Source organism: Ammospiza nelsoni, chromosome 11, assembly GCF_027579445.1.
Source record: "Ammospiza nelsoni isolate bAmmNel1 chromosome 11, bAmmNel1.pri, whole genome shotgun sequence".
NCBI lineage: Eukaryota > Metazoa > Chordata > Aves > Passeriformes > Passerellidae > Ammospiza > Ammospiza nelsoni.
In genome coordinates this window covers 14,160,350-14,178,072 of record NC_080643.1, presented here as the reverse complement: position 1 = coordinate 14,178,072, position 17,723 = coordinate 14,160,350, and the positions used below count along the sequence as shown (strand labels likewise).

Sequence of the window (17,723 nt, the reverse complement as noted above, 5' to 3'; positions counted from 1 at the left end):
CTGCTGCCTCCTGCTGTCTGTGCTGGCATCAGGACCCCTGGTGGCACTGGCCACATCCCACGGCCTGCAGTGACACCATGCTACCAGCACAAACCATGTCCCAGCGCTGGTTGCCCCCCAGCCTGAGCACAGGCAGGCAGTGGTGCAGGCAGGAGCAGGCAGATAAAGCAGATGGTTTTTTCTCCTGAGGTCCAGCTGGCAGCAGGCTGGCATCCTTCACCCCACCAAACACCCTGGGGTCAGGGAGCACTGCTTTACTGCACCTCTGTGTCCCTGTGCCATCCCGGCAGCTTGTGGCATTGAGGTCCCCCCTCAAAGTGTTGGCGACCCCAACTCCTTTGACTACCCCAGGTAACACTTGTCACTGTCACCCAACAGAGCAAGCAGCACAAGAATCTAGTAAGTATTTATTTCCAGCATGACAGGAGGGTACACAGGGGCATGGGCTGGTGCTGAGGGCAGTGCTCAGGAGGTCAAGCAGGCAGGGAGCTGGGGGAGCTGGGGGCCTGCGCCCCCCCGGAGCCGCAGGAGCATGTAGATTGTGCTCATGGGCCTGATGTCGTAGTGCTGCAGCGTGTGCTGGTCCTGCAGCTCCCTGGAGCCGTAGGTCAGGCGCTGCTCGTTGGCAGAGGGCCCCTGCCGGGCCTGGATCTGCTCCTTCAGCTGTCGGACGGTGTCGGTGGGCAGCACCGTGTAGGTCGTGGTCCGGTTCTTATCGTCCTTGACCAGGACCTGCATCCTCTGGAGCTCGGTCTGCAGCAGCATCAGCGTGGTGTTGTAGAAGATGCTGTGCGTGGCCAGGGTATCGCTGTCCTGCAGGGTGATGTTGTTCCTGCCTGGCTCCTGCTGTGCCAGGCGCTGTTGGTATGGGGAGATGCCCCAGCTCTGGTGGATCATGTCCTTCAGCTGCCCGATGGTGGTGTAGGGGCTGACACGCTGCGTCAGCCTGGTGCCTGACAGCTGCATCACCTCAATGGTCACGGGCCGGGCTGGCTGCAGGGACAGGAGAGTGGGTGGGCAAAGACAGCAGGGACAGGGGTGGGGGACAAGATGCTCACAGGGTCAAGCAGCCTTACCTGCACATTCCAGGGCTGGACGTTTGCAAGACAGGGCAGTGAGCGGCAGTAGCTGGCAGCTGCCTGCGCCATCAAGTTCCAGTTCTTGTCTTGGCCCAGGATCCCCGTGGGGTCAGCAGGGTCCAGGATGACAGGGCTGAAAACACAGAGTGTTTTGCTGTCAGCCCTGGGCAGTACCATGGGGCCAGCAGGCACAATCCCACTGGGCACGGTCCTCACCGGGGACTGCTCAGCAAGCCCTTGACGTGGGCACCAATGTCTCTGTGCTGCAGTGAGTAGTACTCCTCCCAGTAGATGCAGATGTCCCGGTGCCGGCCCAGCAGCTCCAGCACTGTGCGGAAGCCCTGAGCCATGTCAAAGCTGCAGGAGGAGCCTGTGCCCTCCTCCCAGGCATAGATGGTCAGCAGCTCCAGGGCATACTTAGGGGGCAGGTGCGCATCGGGGTACTGTGGATACAGCAGCTGGGGAGAAGAACAGATGGAGGTGAGAGCTGGCTGGGATGGGTGTCTGTTGGGAACTGGGAAAGCTGGGCGGCCCTCACCTTCTTGTACCAGTACTTGACCAGGCGCAGGAGGTCCTTCAGCTTGGCAGGGCGATGCTTCACAAACTTCTTCTGCAGCTCAGTGAAGCAGGGGGAAAACTCCCCGGGGTGGCTGTAGGCATGCAGGAGCCTCACATACACTTCTGGGTTTGGTGGGGCATCCTGGGTCACCTGCCCTGTGGGGTGAGAAGGAGGGTGAGAAGAAGGGTGAGAGCCATCCCAGCACTGACACCACTGCCTGTCCCTGTGCCAGCCTGCAGCCCTTACCCAAAGCATCATAGGCAGGCAGGATGTCCACATCAATGGACTCTCCAGTCTCCGGGGAGGACAGAGAAAGGCTGAGGGAGCGCGGTGTGCTGTCAGGACCTTTGTACCTGGGCTCACCAATGCACACATCGAACTGCAAGCTCTCCCTGCAGTCCTTCAGCCTTATCATGATCAAATCCAGGATAACCCTTCTGTTGTTCCTCTGGTCCTCGTAGCTGGGTAAGCAGCTGAGGAAGAGCACCACATCAGCATCAGAGCTGTTCTTCAGAGCTGTGCCCTTTCCTGCTGATCCACCCTGCAGAGAGAGACCCTGCTTGCTCAGCACCACTGCCAGCACCAGGATCGGCTGCCACCACTCCTGGAGCTGCCAAGGGAAACTGAGGCAGGGCAGGAGCTGGAGCATGGGGCAGTGGGAAGGGTGGCAGCAGGGGTGGCAGCTAGCCCCCAAGTCGGGCAGCACTCACCTTGACGGTCTTTTGGACGTGGATATTATCCTCAAAGCACTTCCTCTTCAGGAATTCACAGATTTTCCACACTGTCCCCTTCACCTGTGCAGAGAACTCCGGGCTGGGCTGCAGGGTTCTGGCGATCCAGCCATCCAGCTCCCTGGCAGTTACTGTTCTCAGTCCGTCCATGGATGCCGCCGGGTCCACATCCATCCTGACAGGTGTATCGCTCCCTTTGTCCTCTTCTGATTTGCTGCCTCTTACCTCTACTCCTGCCCGCAGCACTCCACGCCCACAGGCTGCTTCTGCCTGCAGCAGCTTTTAAACCTTCCCGGGCCACCGCCCCGATGCGTCACCGCGGGGAACTTAAGGTGGCCCCTGGTCGTTTCCCCGGGATGCTCCGGGTGTCTCCGGTGCCACCCTGCGGGGGCTGGGAGGGGACTGCGGTCACCCTGACACCCAGCTCGGCTGGCCGTGGCAGAGAGGCAGCAGCCTGCAGGCTGGCCCTGGGGTGCCGTGGGGCTCATAGCCCGGTGCCTTCGGTAACACAGGGTCTCACAGCCCCTTCGGTGACACAGGGTCTCACAGCCCCGTGCCTTCGGTGACACAGGGTCTCCCCTGACAGACAGAGCCCCAGTGTCCAGGCTGGGGCACAGCCAGTGCTGGGACACGGCTCACGCTGTGCCATGGTGTGAGCAGGGGCAAGGGATGTGGCAGTGCCACCACGGGCAATGGAATGAGGCTGTCCCCAGTGCCAGCAGATGCCCGGCACCGCTGCAGGCAATGAGATGCAGACATAGCCAGTTTCTCTGAGGCTCCTGGTGGCAGCACCGTCGGTGGGACACGGCTGATGCCGGCATCACCAGGGAGGCTGTGCCGTCCCCTGCAGGGGGATGCGGCCGGTGCAGCGCCAGCAGAGCCCCCGGAGCCCCTCGATGCCGGGAGCAGGCAGTACGTGTGGGATGTTTCAGCCCGTGCTGCCTTAAACCGGGAGATCGGGAGTTTCGGTTTCTGTTCTCGACGCAATTTTCAGTTTCTAGCTCTGCCAAGCTGGAAACGAAAGTGCGAAGGAGCCCGCGACTGCCCCCGTGGCCCAAATAAACAGCGAAGAGCCAAATGACAGAAACACACCTGGGAGCTCGGCTCGGGGCCAGGCGGATGGGCGGGGGCTGTAACAGAGCGGGAAAGAGCAAAAAGGGGCAGGGAGTCGGGACATGGGCAGGAGACAGGCAGAGGCTGGGGAGAGGGAGACAGGGAGGGAGGAGAAGGGATGGGGACAAGGATGGGGCAGGGAAAGGTCAGCAGGAGGGGCAGGGATATGAAGAAGAGGGAGATAGGGTCCATTTTGGGTCAGGGATTGGGACAGGGGTACAGATAGAACAGAGGGGAGATGGGCAGGGTTACAGGGATACAGTCAGGAGAAGGGACAAGGACAGGAGTAGAGATACTGGATATTAGGAGAAAGTTTTTTACAGAAAGAGTGATAAAGTACTGGGGACGTGGTGGAGTCACCATCCCTGGATGTGTTTAAAAAAAGGCTGGATGTGCCATGGTTTAGTTGAGGTGTTAGGGCTGGGTAGGACTTGGTGATATCAAAGGTCTCTTCCAACCCTGTGATTCCGTGGTTGGCAGCAGCAGCAAATGGCCAGGTCAGGGATGCAGGCAGGAGCAGGGAGGGGTGTCCCTGAGTATTGGGTGACAACAAGGCAGGAATACAGGCAGGGGCAGGGATATTAGGAGGAGAGGCAGGGAGGGGACCAGCACTGGGGACAGGGTTACAGGCAGGGGCAGAGCTGTGGGCAGGGACAGGTGTCATGAGCATTTCATACCTGAGGAGCAAGGCCAGGACACCAAGGTGAGCATGACAAGAGATGTTCTTTATTCTCACCCAGGGGGTGTCCCAGCCAAACAGAGGCACCTCGAATGTGGTTCACATGTGGGTCTCACACCCTACAAGTGTTGGGGTACAACAAGGCTCCACAGATTGCCTGCTTGTCCCCATGGCTTTGTAAAGCCAGTGCAATTTGTGGCTTTGGCCTCCTCCTTTCCTCGTTCTGGAGTCAGTCTCACTATGCCAAGGGGTGCCTATCTGTGAGGCCAGATGGTGGGAGGACCCAGGGTATGGGCCTTATCTGCCTGCCTACCCAACCACAGCAATGCAGTGTACAGCAGTACAGGGGATGTATAGATCTTAGTAAGGGCCAAACCATTTCATACTAGAAAGGCTAATTGGTACTTTACTCAAGGAATGAGATTTTCCTAATGAGATGCAGGCAGGGACAGGGACAGAGGAAGGGATACAGGCAGGGATACTGAGTAGCTAGGGATGAAGATAGAGCAAGGACACAGACAGGGCAGGGATGTGCAGAAAATCACATTAGGAGAGGCCAGTGTCCATAAAGGAGACAGAGGAGTCCTGCAACTTTATTCAAATAAAGGGAGAGACTCCACTGGGCCATATCCCCACGGAATTTCTCTCCTGACGTTCACGATGCAGCATCCTTTTATCCTAACTCCCAGCTGCTTGTTGTCCTCTTCCTTTCCCCATTGGCTGAGGTACTAGGAAGGTACAGCCTTCCCGGACCGCCTACCACGTGTTCCGCCCCTAAACCTGTCATTTGCCCCTGAAGTTCAGAAGTTCAGGCTGAGTTCTGCAAGAGACTTTGTGCTGACCCAATTATCTATTGCCTTAAAGTTCAGGAATTCGAGCTGTAGTCAGACTGTCTGGGTTCTGTACCAAACCTGTGTGGCTTGAGCTTAGAAGAGACATTAAGACCCATTTCAAATACATGAACACCGATTTCTCCTAAAGACCCGCACCCATCAAATTGTCTTAAAGACATCAGTAGGCACCGTTCCTATCAGGGACCAGGGATGAAGATAGCGTCAGGACAGGAGAGGGGCAGGGATGCTGAGGGAGCAGGGATGAACATAGCGCCTGGACAGGGAGAAGGGCAGGTAGAGTGTCAGAGAAAGGGGCAGGGAGGCGACCAAGGACAAGGAGAGGGACCAGGACAGGGACAGGGACAGGGGACTCGGGCAGGTCCCGCGGCGCACGCGCAGATAGCGGGGGCGCTCTCAGGGGCGTGGCGTGGGCGGGGTGTGGGCGGGGCTCTCCCGGCGGGGGCGGGGCGCGGGGTCCGCGCGCGCCGGCCATGCCGCGCTCCCGCCGCGCCGCGCGCCGTGAGTGAGGGGGGCCCGGGAAAGGGGACCGGGGGTCGGGTCTGAGTGTGACATGGCCGGGCTGGCGGGGCCGGGCTCACAGCGCCGGGCTGGCACCGCCGGGCTCACACGAGTCTGCTCCCAACCCCGCAGGCGGCACCGGCAGCGCCCGGGCGAGCTCGCCCGGCAGCGAGGAGGAGGCCGGCAGCGAGGTGCTGAGCCACTGCAGCAGTGCCAGCGAGAGCGCCGGCCCCGCTGAGGAGGGAGCAGGTGAGGCACGCGGAGCCCATGGTGACCCCGACGTGGGTCGCGGTGTGCCCGCCCTCGGCCTTCCCGGCTTCACGTGGTGCCGCCCGGGCAGGGAGCGAGGCGACGAGTGAGCACGGCCAGGAGGAGGAGGAGGCGGAGGACAGGCTGAAGGAGCACATGGACACCCTCCTGGACAAGAGGTGAGGAGCGGTGTCCCCACGCGGGCGGGCGCTCCGGGCGCGCTGCCAGCCGCGGGCAGGGACGTGCCCGGTGCCGGGACAGCCCAGCCCGTGACGTGCCGCGGTGTCTCGCAGCGCCAAGGCGCGGCAGGCGGCACTGCAGGGCCTGCGCCTGGCCCTGTCCTCCAGAACCCTGTCCGAGTTCCTGCTGGAGCGCCGCCTCACGCTCACCGACTCCCTGGAGAAGTGCCTCAAGAAAGGTCAGGGGCCGGGCGGGCGGGCGGGGTCGGCGGGGTCGCTGGGCCGTGTCTGAGGCAGGTCTCTGGTGCTGCCCACAGGTAAAGGGGAAGAACAGGCGCTGGCGGGCAGCGTCCTCACCCTCCTCTGCCTCCAGATGGGCTCCGGCCCGGAGGGAGAAGAGTTGTTCCGCAGCCTGAAGCCTCTGCTCGTCAGCGTCCTGACAGACAGCACAGCCAGCCCCAGCGCCCGGCAGAGCGTAAGCCTGGCCCCTTTCCTCCTGGGGACACCTCCGTGCTGGGGAGAGCCCAGGCAATGCCTTTGGGAGCCCCTGCAGTGCCGGGAGGGTGACAGGATTGGGTGCTGTGGAGTGCGCTGGGGCAAAGCAGGGGCATCCCAACCCGGCTGCCCCTTGGCTGGGTGCTGGATCAGGCCTGGCATGATCCTGGGCCCGATCTAACTGTTTCCCTAACTTCTCTTGCCAGTGTGCCATGGCCCTGGGCATGTGCTGCTACATTGCTGCTGCTGACCTCGAGGTAACTGTGCCTGGGTGTTGTCTGTACCCTTGCAAGAGGGCACCCTGGGGCTGCCATGCCACCTGCCCTCAGCCCACAGTGCCAGAGCAGCCTGGAGCTGAGCTGGAGTAGGGGTACGGGGACATGAGTGACAGCCCAGCCCCCTTCCCTGGGCAGCCTGGAGCTGAGCTGGGGGGAGCCAGCAGATGGGGTGTTGTGGGTGGAGTAGCCTCCCCTGTCCCAAGGGGCTCCTGGCACCTCTTGGTATAGTGTGTCCCCCTTTGGTCCCGAGTGCACAGCTCAGTGTGGCATCTCCATGGCAGCTGTGGTCTGACTGGCACAGTTTCTCTCCTCCAGGACCTGGTTTCATGCCTGTCCTGCTTGGAGGGCATCTTCAGCACCCCCAGCACAGGCGAAGGGGGCTCAGCACCTGCCCAGCACGGGCCTCTGCACTGCAGCGCGCTCCAGTCATGGTCCCTGCTCCTCACCATCTGCCCCCCCTCCCACCTCAGGAGTATTTTGGACAAGTGAGTGGGGTGTGAAGTGAGTGGAGGCTGGTGTGGGCAGCCAGCTGTGGAGCACACAGCTCTTGGGGCAGTGCTTGGCCTCTCTGATGCCCTCTTGCCTCCCTGTCCCAGTCGCTGGCTGCAGCTGCCCCCACTGCTGACCAGCAGCAGCGTTGCCCTGCGCATCCTGGCTGGGGAAACCATTGCTCTGCTCTTCGAGCTGGCCCAGGACCTGGAGGTAAGGCATGGACTCTGGCATGGAACAGTGGGTGGGCACTAAGCAGGCAGCAGGGAGGGAGCTGCTGAGCTGGCATTGACCAGCAGGCACCCAGGCAGAGGGGCTGGCCCCAGTGATCCCCCAGCCCTGCCCTGGCCATGGCAGTGGGCAGTGCCTGGAGGTCATCCCTCTAAATCCCCTGCTTTTTGGCAGGAGGACTTGTGCCACCAACATACAGAGTTCCTGTGTACCCAGCTCAAGGTCCTGGCTACTGAGAGCAACAAGTACCGAGCCAAGACAGACCGACGGAGGCAGCGATCCATCTTCCGGGACATCCTGCGTTTCATCGAGGTACCGGAGCCTGGGGCTGCCCTGCTCTGCCCCTGCTTCCCAGCTGCCTGATGACTCCTCTCTGGAGAGCCAGGGGACACACAGGGCTGGTGCCCAGGTTATTGCTGATGCCCCTCTCTCTGCTCAGACTGGAGAGTACCAGGAGGAGACCATCCGATTTGGCCTGGAGTGCATGTACCTGGACAGCTGGGCACGCCAGCGCACCTACCAAGCCTTTAAGGAGGTGCTGGGCTCCGGCATCCACCACCACCTCCAGGTATGGGCTGGCAGATGCACCAGGGAGTGCTGGGCTGGTGCTGGTGGGCGTTGACAGACCCCTGCTTTCACAGAACAATGAGCTGCTACGGGAGATCTTCGGCCTCGGGCCCCCCTTGGTGCTGGATGCGGCTGCTCTGAAAGCCAGCAAGGTCTCCCGCTTCGAGAAGGTGGGTGCCACCTCCCACATTTGTGCCCACAGTCCCCTCCTCTGCCACCAGGGGTTCCAGCTGAGTGCCTGAGTGTGTGGGTGCTGCTGGCGAGGTGAGCAGAGGGGCATTCCCAACCCTCATCTCTCCGTCCCTCTCCTTGCAGCACCTCTACAACTCAGCTGCCTTCAAAGCGCGCACGAAAGCGCGGAGCCGCGTGCGGGACAAGCGGGCGGATGTGCTGTGATGGGCACGGGGGGCAGAGCCCCCAGCCCACCTGGACTGCAGACCCTGCACTGTGAGGGGCAGGTGCCCCCAGCCCTCGGGCTTTTATTCATGTACAGCAGAGTATTTAATGCCTGGAGCTGCCCCAAGGGGGGGCTGCCCCCGTCTTTTATTTTTTTAACCAAAAATAGGAAGGATAAAAGAAGAGCAGGGGGAGGTGGTGGCCTGCTGCCGTGTGCCTGCTCCGTGGCTGGGCATCTATGTGGCACAGTGGGAGGGGGTCTCACCCAGGCTTCTGCAGCCACTTTCAGTGGCAGGGCTTGTGTATACTCTCCCTAGACTTGCAGGGGCACCAGGGTGGCTTGGCACAGCCTGAAGAGTGGGTGGGAGGGCAGAGCTGTGCAGGGCTGCAGAGCAGCTGGTCCTGGTGTCTGTGCCTGTGGCAGGAGCGTTCTCCCCACCCTGCCATGCTGGGTACAGCCCCTGCCTCCCCAGCCAGCCTGGCATCAGTGATGGTGGCAGAGCAGTGTGGAGTGGGAAGCTCTGCCCAGTCCTGCCAGCTGCCTACTCTCAATCCTTTTGCAGCCAAATGCTTTATATGAAATAGTAATCTTGTGGGAAATTAATTACGGGGGGGCCACTGCCCAGGCGGACATGGGGCCATGCCAGTTGGCAGTGCCTGCCACCCTGGGAATGTATCTATCATGGTGATTTTCTAAGACTTTGATTGTAAGAGGTAATTAAAAGGCTAAATAAAGTATGCCTTCTGCCTTGTTAAGAGGAAGGGCTGTCACTGGGGCGGATGAAGGTCCTTACAGCCCAGTTTCTTTCTCTCACAGCCTGGGACAGGGTCTGGGATTGCCTCTATGCCCCAAGGGGTAATGCTGCCAGGTCTCAGTGGGTAAGGCTGCCGCTCCCCCCTCCTGCCCTTCGGTGCCCCTTCCCGTGGCGGCCCAGAGCCCGTGGCGGGGCCAGGGGCAGCTCAGCGGTGCCCGCCCGGCTGGGCACTGGCGTTGAGGCGAGCCCAGAGCTGCCTGCTGGCTGCCCGCAGCTGGTGCACGGCGTCCTCCTGGCTCTGCAGCCACTGGGCCAGCGCCCTCACCGACTGGCTCTGCAGGACTGCGGGGACAGGACGGGAGCGTGCTGAGCGGGGGCACTTTGGTCCCCCACATTCCCCATCTCCCACCCTGCCAGTGCCACATACCACTCAGGTAGATGGCCAGCGTGGCCAGGACCAGGCTGGACAGTGCCAGGAGCGCCAGCAGGGCCAGCAGCAGGGGGTGGCCGGGGCCGAGGCAGGGGCAGGGGCTGGCGGGGGGCACAGGGCGCAGGGTGGGCAGGAGCGGCGGGGGCACGGGGGACACGGGCCGAGCTGGGGGCCGGTGCAGGCTGCTGGAGGGAGCCGGGCCATTGCCTGCAGCAGGGGAGAGAAGGAGTCAGAGCCTGGCCACGGGCACAGCCGGGCCTTGCACAGCCCCCCTGCCCCTCCTCTCACCCTCTGTGCCCTTGTGCCCGCCCGAGGCCCAGTACAGGTCGCTGATGGACTCCACGGGGCGCAGGCTGATGGCTCCAGACTCGCTGCTCTCGGGGTCCCCAGGCTCTGCTGGTGCAGCACCCTCAGCCCTTCCCATGGTGTCTGCTGGAACAGAGGCAAAGGGTCAGCCTGTGCCCTGCCCTGGGCACCCCTGTGGGACCAGAGCCCTGCTGGGGGGATCTCAGCCACAGCAGCCCGGTGCTGTACAGGGCAGGCAGCCAAGGCTGGTGCTCCCTTGGCCCAGCCCTGCAGCCATCGTGGGCAAGCCCTGGCTGTGCCCCCCCGGCCCCACTGCTGTCATCGCAGCAGTTAGCGGGTGCCTGGTGGCCACGATCCCGGAGCCTTGTTAGTGGGGCTGGAATCTGGCCCTGGCTTGGGGGCAGGAATGTGCCACCCCCCAGGATAGCCCAGGCACTGTGGGACTGGCTGGGGCTCCAAGGGCCAGCTGGAAGCTGGTGGGCAGGTTCAGGGCAGTGCCAGTCTGCCATGTGGCCCGGCTTGCCCTGCAGGTACCTGTGCTGCTTGGGGTGCACAGATGGAGATGTGGGGTGTATGCTGTGCCAGGGGGCCCTGGTGCCCATTGCCCTAGTGAGCATGTCACACGGGACTGAGAGGGCTTTTTGGAAGTAGGCATTCCTCCAGCACTGTTTTGGGAAGCAACCATGCCTGCATTGGGGTAGAGGGAAAGACTGTTTTCTAGGTGTTTGTGTATTTTTGAGTGGTGTGCAGGGCCCACGCACTGTGCCCTTGGCAGAGCATGGCAGGCTGGCAGTGTGCCCACCCCCAATCCCTCCCGGGGTCAGTGGTGTGTCACAGGGCAGCGTGGCGCCGTGCTGCTGCTGTCCAGACTGTGTGTCACCCACAGGCTGGCAGGCATCAGGGTTGGGGAGCCTCAGCCGGTACCCAGGGCCCCCTCAGACCCTCCCCACAGCCCTACCCTTGGCCAGGGACTGCTGCACACATACCCACATCACCCCTGCACCCACTTGCCCCAGGTACGGGGGCACAGCTGGTCACGTAGGTTCGCTGCAGGGGGCTGTGTGTGCCAGCTGCCTGTACCCTCCCTAAACCCTGCTGCCCTACACCTGCAGCCCTCCAGGACCCTTTCTTCCCTGGGCAGGCATCTCTGCCCACAGCCCCCATGGCAGAGGGCACCATCTGTCCACTGCTCCCATGCCAACCCCACAGCCTTGCATCGCCCAGTATCCCCTGGGGTGCCAGAGCCCCTGCCCCAAGCCCACTCCCCTGAGTACCTTCTGCAGCCTCCCTGGGCATGGCTGCCTGTGCTGGGCAGTGTGAGCGGGCAGTGAGGTGGTGCAGGGCCCCCAGGAGCTGGGCACTGGGCTCCCGGTGCGCCAACTGCGCCGCTTAAAATAGGACAGTGAGAAACACGGTTGGGGGGCGATAAAAATAGCTGTGGGGAGGGGGGCCTGGTGGCGTGGACAGAGCTGCGGGCAGCACAGTGCCAGTGGCAAAGGGACAGCAGGTTGTGGCAGTGCCCCATGCCCCCTTTCCCAGGGTAACACTGCTGCCAGCTCACGGGATCAGGGCAGAGCCCATGCAGGAAAACTGATGCACTGTTGGACCCATCCAGAGCCAAACTGCGGGCTGTGCTGCCTCTCAGCAGCAATGGCAACTGTGCCCAGCGTGGGGACACCACAGAGTCCCCCAGCTTTGCCCACAAAGACCATGCCAGCTGTGCCAGGAGAATTTATTTATGTTAATGGGACCACAGGAAGTGCCAGTAGCAGCACTGCTGGGGTAGGGGACCGTGGTGGCCCCTGGCCTTTGTCACCAGCCCCACGTGCCCTGTGGCAGGCAGGTGTCAGAGGATGTGAGATCCTTGTGCCCATAGAGGCTGTGAGCATGGGCGGGCACCTGGCAGGAGGTGGCAGGGCTGAGCCATACCCGCTGGGCACAGCCCTCCCCTGCCCAGCCACGGTAGCAGTGGCAGCGGAAAGCAGCCCACGGGCTGGCACCGGGGCCAAGGTGCAGGAGGGTGCCCAGCTCGTGGGGCTGCCGGCGCACACAGCGCCCGTGCCCATGGCACTGCCCGTAGCTGCACTCTCGGGCTGCTGCTGTCACATTGGCCACGTAGGGACCCAGGGTGGACACGAGGTAGTGGTGCAGGCTGGCACAGCTTTCCTGGGGAGGAAGCACCAGTGAGAACCCATCCCAGCCACAGAGACCTGGCCAGCCCACCCTGGTGGGCACGGGGGATGTGGCCACCCCATACATCCCACAGCCTCTGGTGCTGCAGGGGCCATACTCACAGCCGAGTGGGAGTAGGACAGGTCTCCCCAGAGCACGAGTCCAGCCGCTCCCAGCGCTGCGCTCTCCCCGATGGTGTGCACCAGGTCAGCCTGCCAGGAACACAGATGTGACCCATCTGGGGGACATGGCCTGTGTCCCTGCGCCAACCAGAACCCCGCGTGGCACCCGCAGCCAGCTCCGGCCCCACAGTGCTCACCAGCTGCAGGAAGCGCGCGGAGCGGCGGAAGGAGAGGCGGGAGTAGGGGATCACGGGCAGGAGGCCGTGGGCCCCACGGGTAGCCACGCGCAGGGCCTCGCGCAGCCGGTGGTGCACAAAGCGGCGGCGCAGCACGGGCGGCAGCGCCAGCGGCAGGTAGATGCTGGGGTACAGGGCAGAAGAGGCGGCCCAGAGCCAGCCCAGACGGTTGTTCCGCTGCACCTCCGCCGGCTGGCACTGCCCGGTGTAGTTTGCCTCCTTGGCCCAGTTGCCATTGAGGCAGTCGGGAAAGCGGTAGAAACCCCAGAGCCCCCTGGGGCGCAGGGCTCGGCCCACCAGAAGCGTCTCCTCCATCAGAGCCTGTGCCGCCTGCTCGAACTCCAGCTGGGCCAGCCGGAGCTGCTGCCGTGCTGGCAGGAAGCCGTGCTGCTCCCGCACCCACTGCTCCGAGGCTGTCCGGTATATCCTTTTGGCTCCCCAGTTCTGGGCCCACAGGGGCCTCCACTCCTCCCAGTCCACCACAGCCAGGCCATGGAAAGCAGGTCGCAGGAGGAGGTGGATGTCCTCAGCCACCCTGTTGATGTGGGCGTCGAGGGAGACACGCTGGGGGAGGCCCCCGTTATGGGGCACACCGTGCTGTGACAGGTAGGGGTACAGCCCAAACTTGTTCTTGTAGAAGATGGTGATGTTCTGGCCGGCAAAGTGGCCACCCTGGTTCTCCACGATGCCGTAGTCGCCGAGGGGCAGCCCTATGCCAAAGCGGCGCTGGCAGCGCTCGGTGGGGACGTTCCACACCACGGCAAAGGGCTGCCCGCCTGCCAGGGGCTCGGGTGCCGGGCTCTCCTCGCTGGCTGTGCCCAGTGCCAGGCAGGCCCACAGTGCCAGCACCAGCACCATCCCGCCTCACCAGCTGCTTGCGGGGCCGGCACCCTGCGAGGAAAGGAGAGCCGTGGGGATGAGGCTGTGGGATGCAGTGGGCATTCCAGCAATGCAGGCACTGCCCCCCGGCACATGGTGGACTAGGACTGGCCACAGGGGCTGGGCTGTCCTGCAAGCACATGCTGCCCACCCCAAAACCTGACAGGACTGGGTACACTTGGGGCTTTGAGATCCCTCCTGCCTCAGCACTGCCAGTGTTACCCTATGCCTGCTGCTCTCTGGTGCTGTGATCCTACTTGCACCACCACAGCCATGGCACAGCTCTGGAGTGGCACTGCAAGCCACTGACCCTTGTGCCTCAATTTCCCTGCTGGCTCCCAGTCCTGCCTGTAGTGGAGGCACCAAGACTTCCTGGTCCCCATTTCAGCACAGTGCTGAGCCAGGCTGGCTGACCTGCTGAAGGACCGAGTCCCACCAAGAGGCATGGTGTGGGGCCAAAGGGACAGCTCTGTCCCTCCCAGCCCAGGCAGGGCCAGAGGGGTCTAATGCCCCTGCCCAGCACTGGCCAGCTGCCCAGAATGAGGGGATTAGGCAGGGAATGGGCCCAGGACCGCGTGACACAGCAAGGACAGCGCTAATCCCTTGCTGCCAGGCCGGACACTCTCTCTGACCTTCCCGCTCCCATGCCTGTCCCTCACTGACACCCGCTGCCTTAGCGGGGTTTGGCCACCTGCCCCCCTCGCTGTGCAGTGCAGGGGACCCAATTCTGCAGCCCCACCACCATGCCCTACTCCCACAGTGCCCCCCCAGCCATCCTGTGCCTCAGTTTCCCCAGACTGCTCAGTGAGGACAGCTGTGGCCATGCTGGAGGCCACCACTTCCATCAGCCCCAGCTGCCCCACAGCAAATCCTGAGTGGAGGACACAACTGGTGGGACTGGGCAGTGCTCCTGGGGACTAGTGCCAACCCCACCACCATGCTGGTGGTGCCAGAGCCCCAGCCAGGCGAGCTGGGGGCCAGGCAGGAGCAGAGGTAGCGTGCCCAGGTAGGGCAGGGTACAGGAACTCTGCCCATTCCCTGCCCCAGCAATGGGGCCAGGGTGAACCACAGAGGCTGGGGGAGCTGGTGCCAGCCCTGAAGAATGGCAGCAGTCAGGCAGGGCTGTGGAGGGCAGCTCCCACCCGCACTGCTTTAATCAATCACTGCTCGGGGCCCCTCAGATGTCCTTCTTCATCCAGAAGATGGGGAGCCCTTTGGCATCGCGGTGCGGCGTCTGCAGGAGGCTCTGCTGCTCGCCGCCCTCAGCCAGGACACCCCTCGCCCAGATCACAGTGGGTGGGGGAGGCGGTGGGGGCACAGCGAGGGGCGGCGGGGGAACCGCGGGTACCCACGGCCTGGCGCTGGTGGCAGCGGCAGCCCCAGAAGGGGCGGAGAAGAGCCGCAGCACCTCAGAGGATATCGCCGGGCTGAGAAAGGCCACGCTCTGCACCGGCTCGCCCAGGACGTAGCCCAGGTGCGCATAGAAATGCTGCTTGTCGTGGGTGGTGAGGCGCAGGCAGCGAAAGCCCCGGGCCCGGGCCCACTGCTCAGCGGCCTCCATCAGCCGGCGCCCGTAGCCCCGGCCCCGCAGCGCCCGCGCCACCACCACGCTCTCCACGAAGAGGTCACGGGGACGGCTGAGCACGCGGGACAGTCGCACGTGGCCCACGAGCTCGCAGGGCCCCTGCCGGGTGGCAGGGCTGTCGCTGGGGCCGCGGCTCCGCAGCAGCAGCAGGCAGGCGGGAAAGGCGTCCGAGGAGCGCTGCAGCGAGTGCAGCCGCGACGCACGGCTCTTCCCCCACTCCTCGCCCAGCAGCTCTGCACAGGCTTCCAGCAGCTCCGGCCTCTGGTGCAAGGGGACCAAGCTGAGCTCCTCTGACACAGAACCCATTCTTCTCACTGACAGGAAACCAAGCAGGTCACAGCTTAGAGGCAGTAAGGCACAGACCGTGTGTGTGTGTGTTCCCCCCAGCCTGCCACTGGCCCCAGTACAGGCACAGTGAGTGCCCCAGCAGCACAGCCAGATGAGTTCATGGAGGTTTGGCAGGTCCAAGAACAAACAAGAGACTCATGGCAGGGAAGTGGCACATGGTGCCAGCTCCAGGAAATCATGCCATGAGACCTACAGAAAGGTCTAGCACTGCCAAATCAGCTGCGCGGCAGGAGGCACAGTGCTTCCTCCCCAGCCCCTGCCACTACGTCCTGCCACCTTGGCACCCATCAGACCAGCTAGCTCATCACACATGTCCTCAGTCAGGGTTCTGAGGAGCCCAAATAGCCTCTGAGGGGTCAGAAAACCCCTATCCTACACCATGCCGTGGGGTCCCCTCTCTCAGCCTGGCAGTTCCCCTTGCAAACAAGCCACAGGCAGAAGGCAGGAGCAACCACCATGCCAGTTGATTAACTAGGATTGAGCAAACTGCCCCACTTCCTCTCTGGGGGTTGGGGAGGGCCTGAGTCTGCCCTCCCACACCCGAGGTTCTTCTAGGAGACATGGTGGGGTCACCCCCCTAGCTCCAAGACTCCTGACTCACAGCCCAGCCTGCACTGTCCCCTTCAGAGGCCGGACCCCACCAGCACTCCTGAGGAGGTGATGGTTTCCTTCTGCCTGCCCAGCAAAGCCACGCCATGACCTCAACAGCATCTGCCTGCCACCCACCTGCCCACATCACCCTGCCTTCACCTACCCACCCTGTCTGCACCCACCCTGCTCATATTCACCCTGCTCAGTCACTGCTCACACCCACCCTGCTCATGCTCACCCTGCTCACACTCACCCTGCCCGCTGCTGCTGGCTCCTTTGCCCCGGGTGCCAGCGCAGCAGGAAGCAGCCCAGGCTCATGACCAACCACAGCGCCTCGTTCTGCTTCCCCGGTGTGAATGACACGTCTGTCCAGGGCCCCACAGAGCACCCCCCACTTTGCACGCTGCACCCCCACACGGGGCACTCAGCCTGCCTGCACCCCGATTGCTCCAAAGCACACAGCACTCACACACAGACACAGCAGCTGATCGCTGCTCCCACCTCATGGCTGCACCTCCTGAACACGGGTCCCCACCCCACCACTGACCCAACAGTCACCTCATTACTGACCTGTCGTTTGGCCTGCCATTGACCCCATCGCTGACCCCACCACTGACCTCGCACCAACCCGTCATTGACCCTATCATTGACCCTATCAGTGACTGCAGCATTGACCCATCACTGACCCATCACTGACCCCTTCACTGAACCATCACTGACCCCCATCACTGACCCTCCACCAACCCATCATTGACCCTATCAGTGACCGCAACACTGACCCATCACTGACCCCTTCACTGAACGATCACTGACCCCCATCACTGACCCTCCACCAACCTGTCATTGACCCTGCCAGTGACCGCAGAATTGACCCATCACTGACCCCATCCCTGACCCCTACGCTCACCCATCACTGTCGCATCAGTGACCCCCCCACCAACCCGTCATTGACGCCAGCATTGACCCAGCACTGACCCACCTATGACTCCACCACTCCCCCACCACGGACCCACCACTGACCCCACCACTGACCCCTCACCAACCCGTCATTGACCCTACCAGTGACCCCATCACTGACCCATCACTGGCCCATCCCTGGGGCACGGCCGAGCCCCTGTCCCTGCCCGTCTCCCCGCTCTGTCCCTGCCCAGCCCGGTCCCGCCCGTACCGCTCTCCGGCCCCGCCGCCGCCGTCACTTCCTGGGCCCGGCCCGGCCCGCCCGCGCCCCCTGGAGGCCGGAGGGCGCACGGCCCGTGCCCCAGCCCCGCGCTGCCGCTCGGCTCCGGCCGCTCCCGCACGGACACACCGACCCACCCCGGGCCGCGGCAGGACGGCGGCACATCCCAGCCCGACCTGGCCGGCCCTCCGGGACACCCAGCCCCACTGGGCAGACGTGCGGTGCTGCATCTCCGCTCCTTTCTGGAGCTGGGCGGCCCGAGGCTGTTTTGGGATGTCCATCTTTACGCTCCCCTCTCCCCAAGGAGTGATACACTGCACGGGAGCTCTCCATCCCGCTCCTTCACGTCGCGATGGGGCTTACAGAGGGCAGCACCCAGAAGATAATGAAGCAGGAGGTGCAGGACAGCTCCTTCACTTGCATGACCAGGCACAGACGAGGCCAAGGTGGGATTCCCAACCTGGCTCTGCCTTTTGGGTACTGCAGTTTGGACCCTTCAGATGTGCCCCCATGGGTTCTGGCATGCTCAGTTCCTAGGCAGAGCTGCCCTCCATGACCACAGCTGCCTTTCTGCTCCTGCTGCCTGGATGGATGGGGGGTGGGTTCCTTGTCCACACAGCTCCTTCAGCACTGCCCTTGGCATGGGTTCCTGCAGCCTCCGAGCCTGAGCAGCAGCTCCACAGCAGCCTGGGGCCACCAAGACCACCAATTCCATAGCCTGGACA

General features: G+C 63.2%; 5 protein-coding genes across 5 annotated transcripts; 1 reads left to right on the top strand and 4 right to left on the bottom strand.

Annotated features, from left to right (window-relative positions):
- Positions 1 to 401: 401 nt before the first annotated feature.
- On the bottom strand, positions 402 to 2,792 carry LOC132078135 (2'-5'-oligoadenylate synthase 1-like). The gene is made up of 6 exons (XM_059480065.1): positions 2,349 to 2,792; positions 1,885 to 2,179; positions 1,618 to 1,793; positions 1,296 to 1,537; positions 1,077 to 1,212; positions 402 to 993 (listed from the first exon to the last, which is right to left on the bottom strand). Exons 1-6 carry the CDS (start codon positions 2,541 to 2,543, stop codon positions 466 to 468), a joined length of 1,572 nt encoding a protein of 523 aa, XP_059336048.1. The 5' UTR covers positions 2,544 to 2,792; the 3' UTR covers positions 402 to 465.
- Positions 2,793 to 5,474: 2,682 nt separating this feature from the next.
- On the top strand, positions 5,475 to 9,153 carry IFRD2 (interferon related developmental regulator 2). Its single transcript, XM_059480063.1, has 12 exons — positions 5,475 to 5,513; positions 5,646 to 5,762; positions 5,854 to 5,941; positions 6,056 to 6,180; positions 6,259 to 6,416; positions 6,643 to 6,693; positions 7,030 to 7,199; positions 7,311 to 7,416; positions 7,609 to 7,746; positions 7,874 to 8,002; positions 8,076 to 8,171; positions 8,317 to 9,153. The coding sequence occupies exons 1-12, from the start codon at positions 5,486 to 5,488 to the stop codon at positions 8,395 to 8,397; spliced, it is 1,287 nt and encodes a 428-aa protein (XP_059336046.1). The 5' UTR covers positions 5,475 to 5,485; the 3' UTR covers positions 8,398 to 9,153.
- A 199-nt stretch (positions 9,154 to 9,352) lies between these two features.
- On the bottom strand, positions 9,353 to 11,184 carry LSMEM2 (leucine rich single-pass membrane protein 2). The gene is made up of 4 exons (XM_059480064.1): positions 11,163 to 11,184; positions 9,871 to 10,011; positions 9,580 to 9,789; positions 9,353 to 9,494 (listed from the first exon to the last, which is right to left on the bottom strand). The coding sequence occupies exons 1-4, from the start codon at positions 11,182 to 11,184 to the stop codon at positions 9,358 to 9,360; spliced, it is 510 nt and encodes a 169-aa protein (XP_059336047.1). The 3' UTR covers positions 9,353 to 9,357.
- Positions 11,185 to 11,618: 434 nt separating this feature from the next.
- HYAL3 (hyaluronidase 3) lies at positions 11,619 to 16,938 on the bottom strand. Its single transcript, XM_059480171.1, has 4 exons — positions 16,900 to 16,938; positions 12,380 to 13,309; positions 12,183 to 12,272; positions 11,619 to 12,054 (listed from the first exon to the last, which is right to left on the bottom strand). The coding sequence occupies exons 2-4, from the start codon at positions 13,274 to 13,276 to the stop codon at positions 11,701 to 11,703; spliced, it is 1,341 nt and encodes a 446-aa protein (XP_059336154.1). The 5' UTR covers positions 13,277 to 13,309; positions 16,900 to 16,938; the 3' UTR covers positions 11,619 to 11,700.
- On the bottom strand, positions 13,283 to 17,279 carry NAA80 (N-alpha-acetyltransferase 80, NatH catalytic subunit). Its single transcript, XM_059480358.1, has 4 exons — positions 16,900 to 17,279; positions 16,080 to 16,224; positions 16,045 to 16,048; positions 13,283 to 15,196 (listed from the first exon to the last, which is right to left on the bottom strand). The coding sequence occupies exons 1-4, from the start codon at positions 17,277 to 17,279 to the stop codon at positions 14,475 to 14,477; spliced, it is 1,251 nt and encodes a 416-aa protein (XP_059336341.1). The 3' UTR covers positions 13,283 to 14,474.
- Between the last annotated feature and the right edge of the window lie 444 nt (positions 17,280 to 17,723).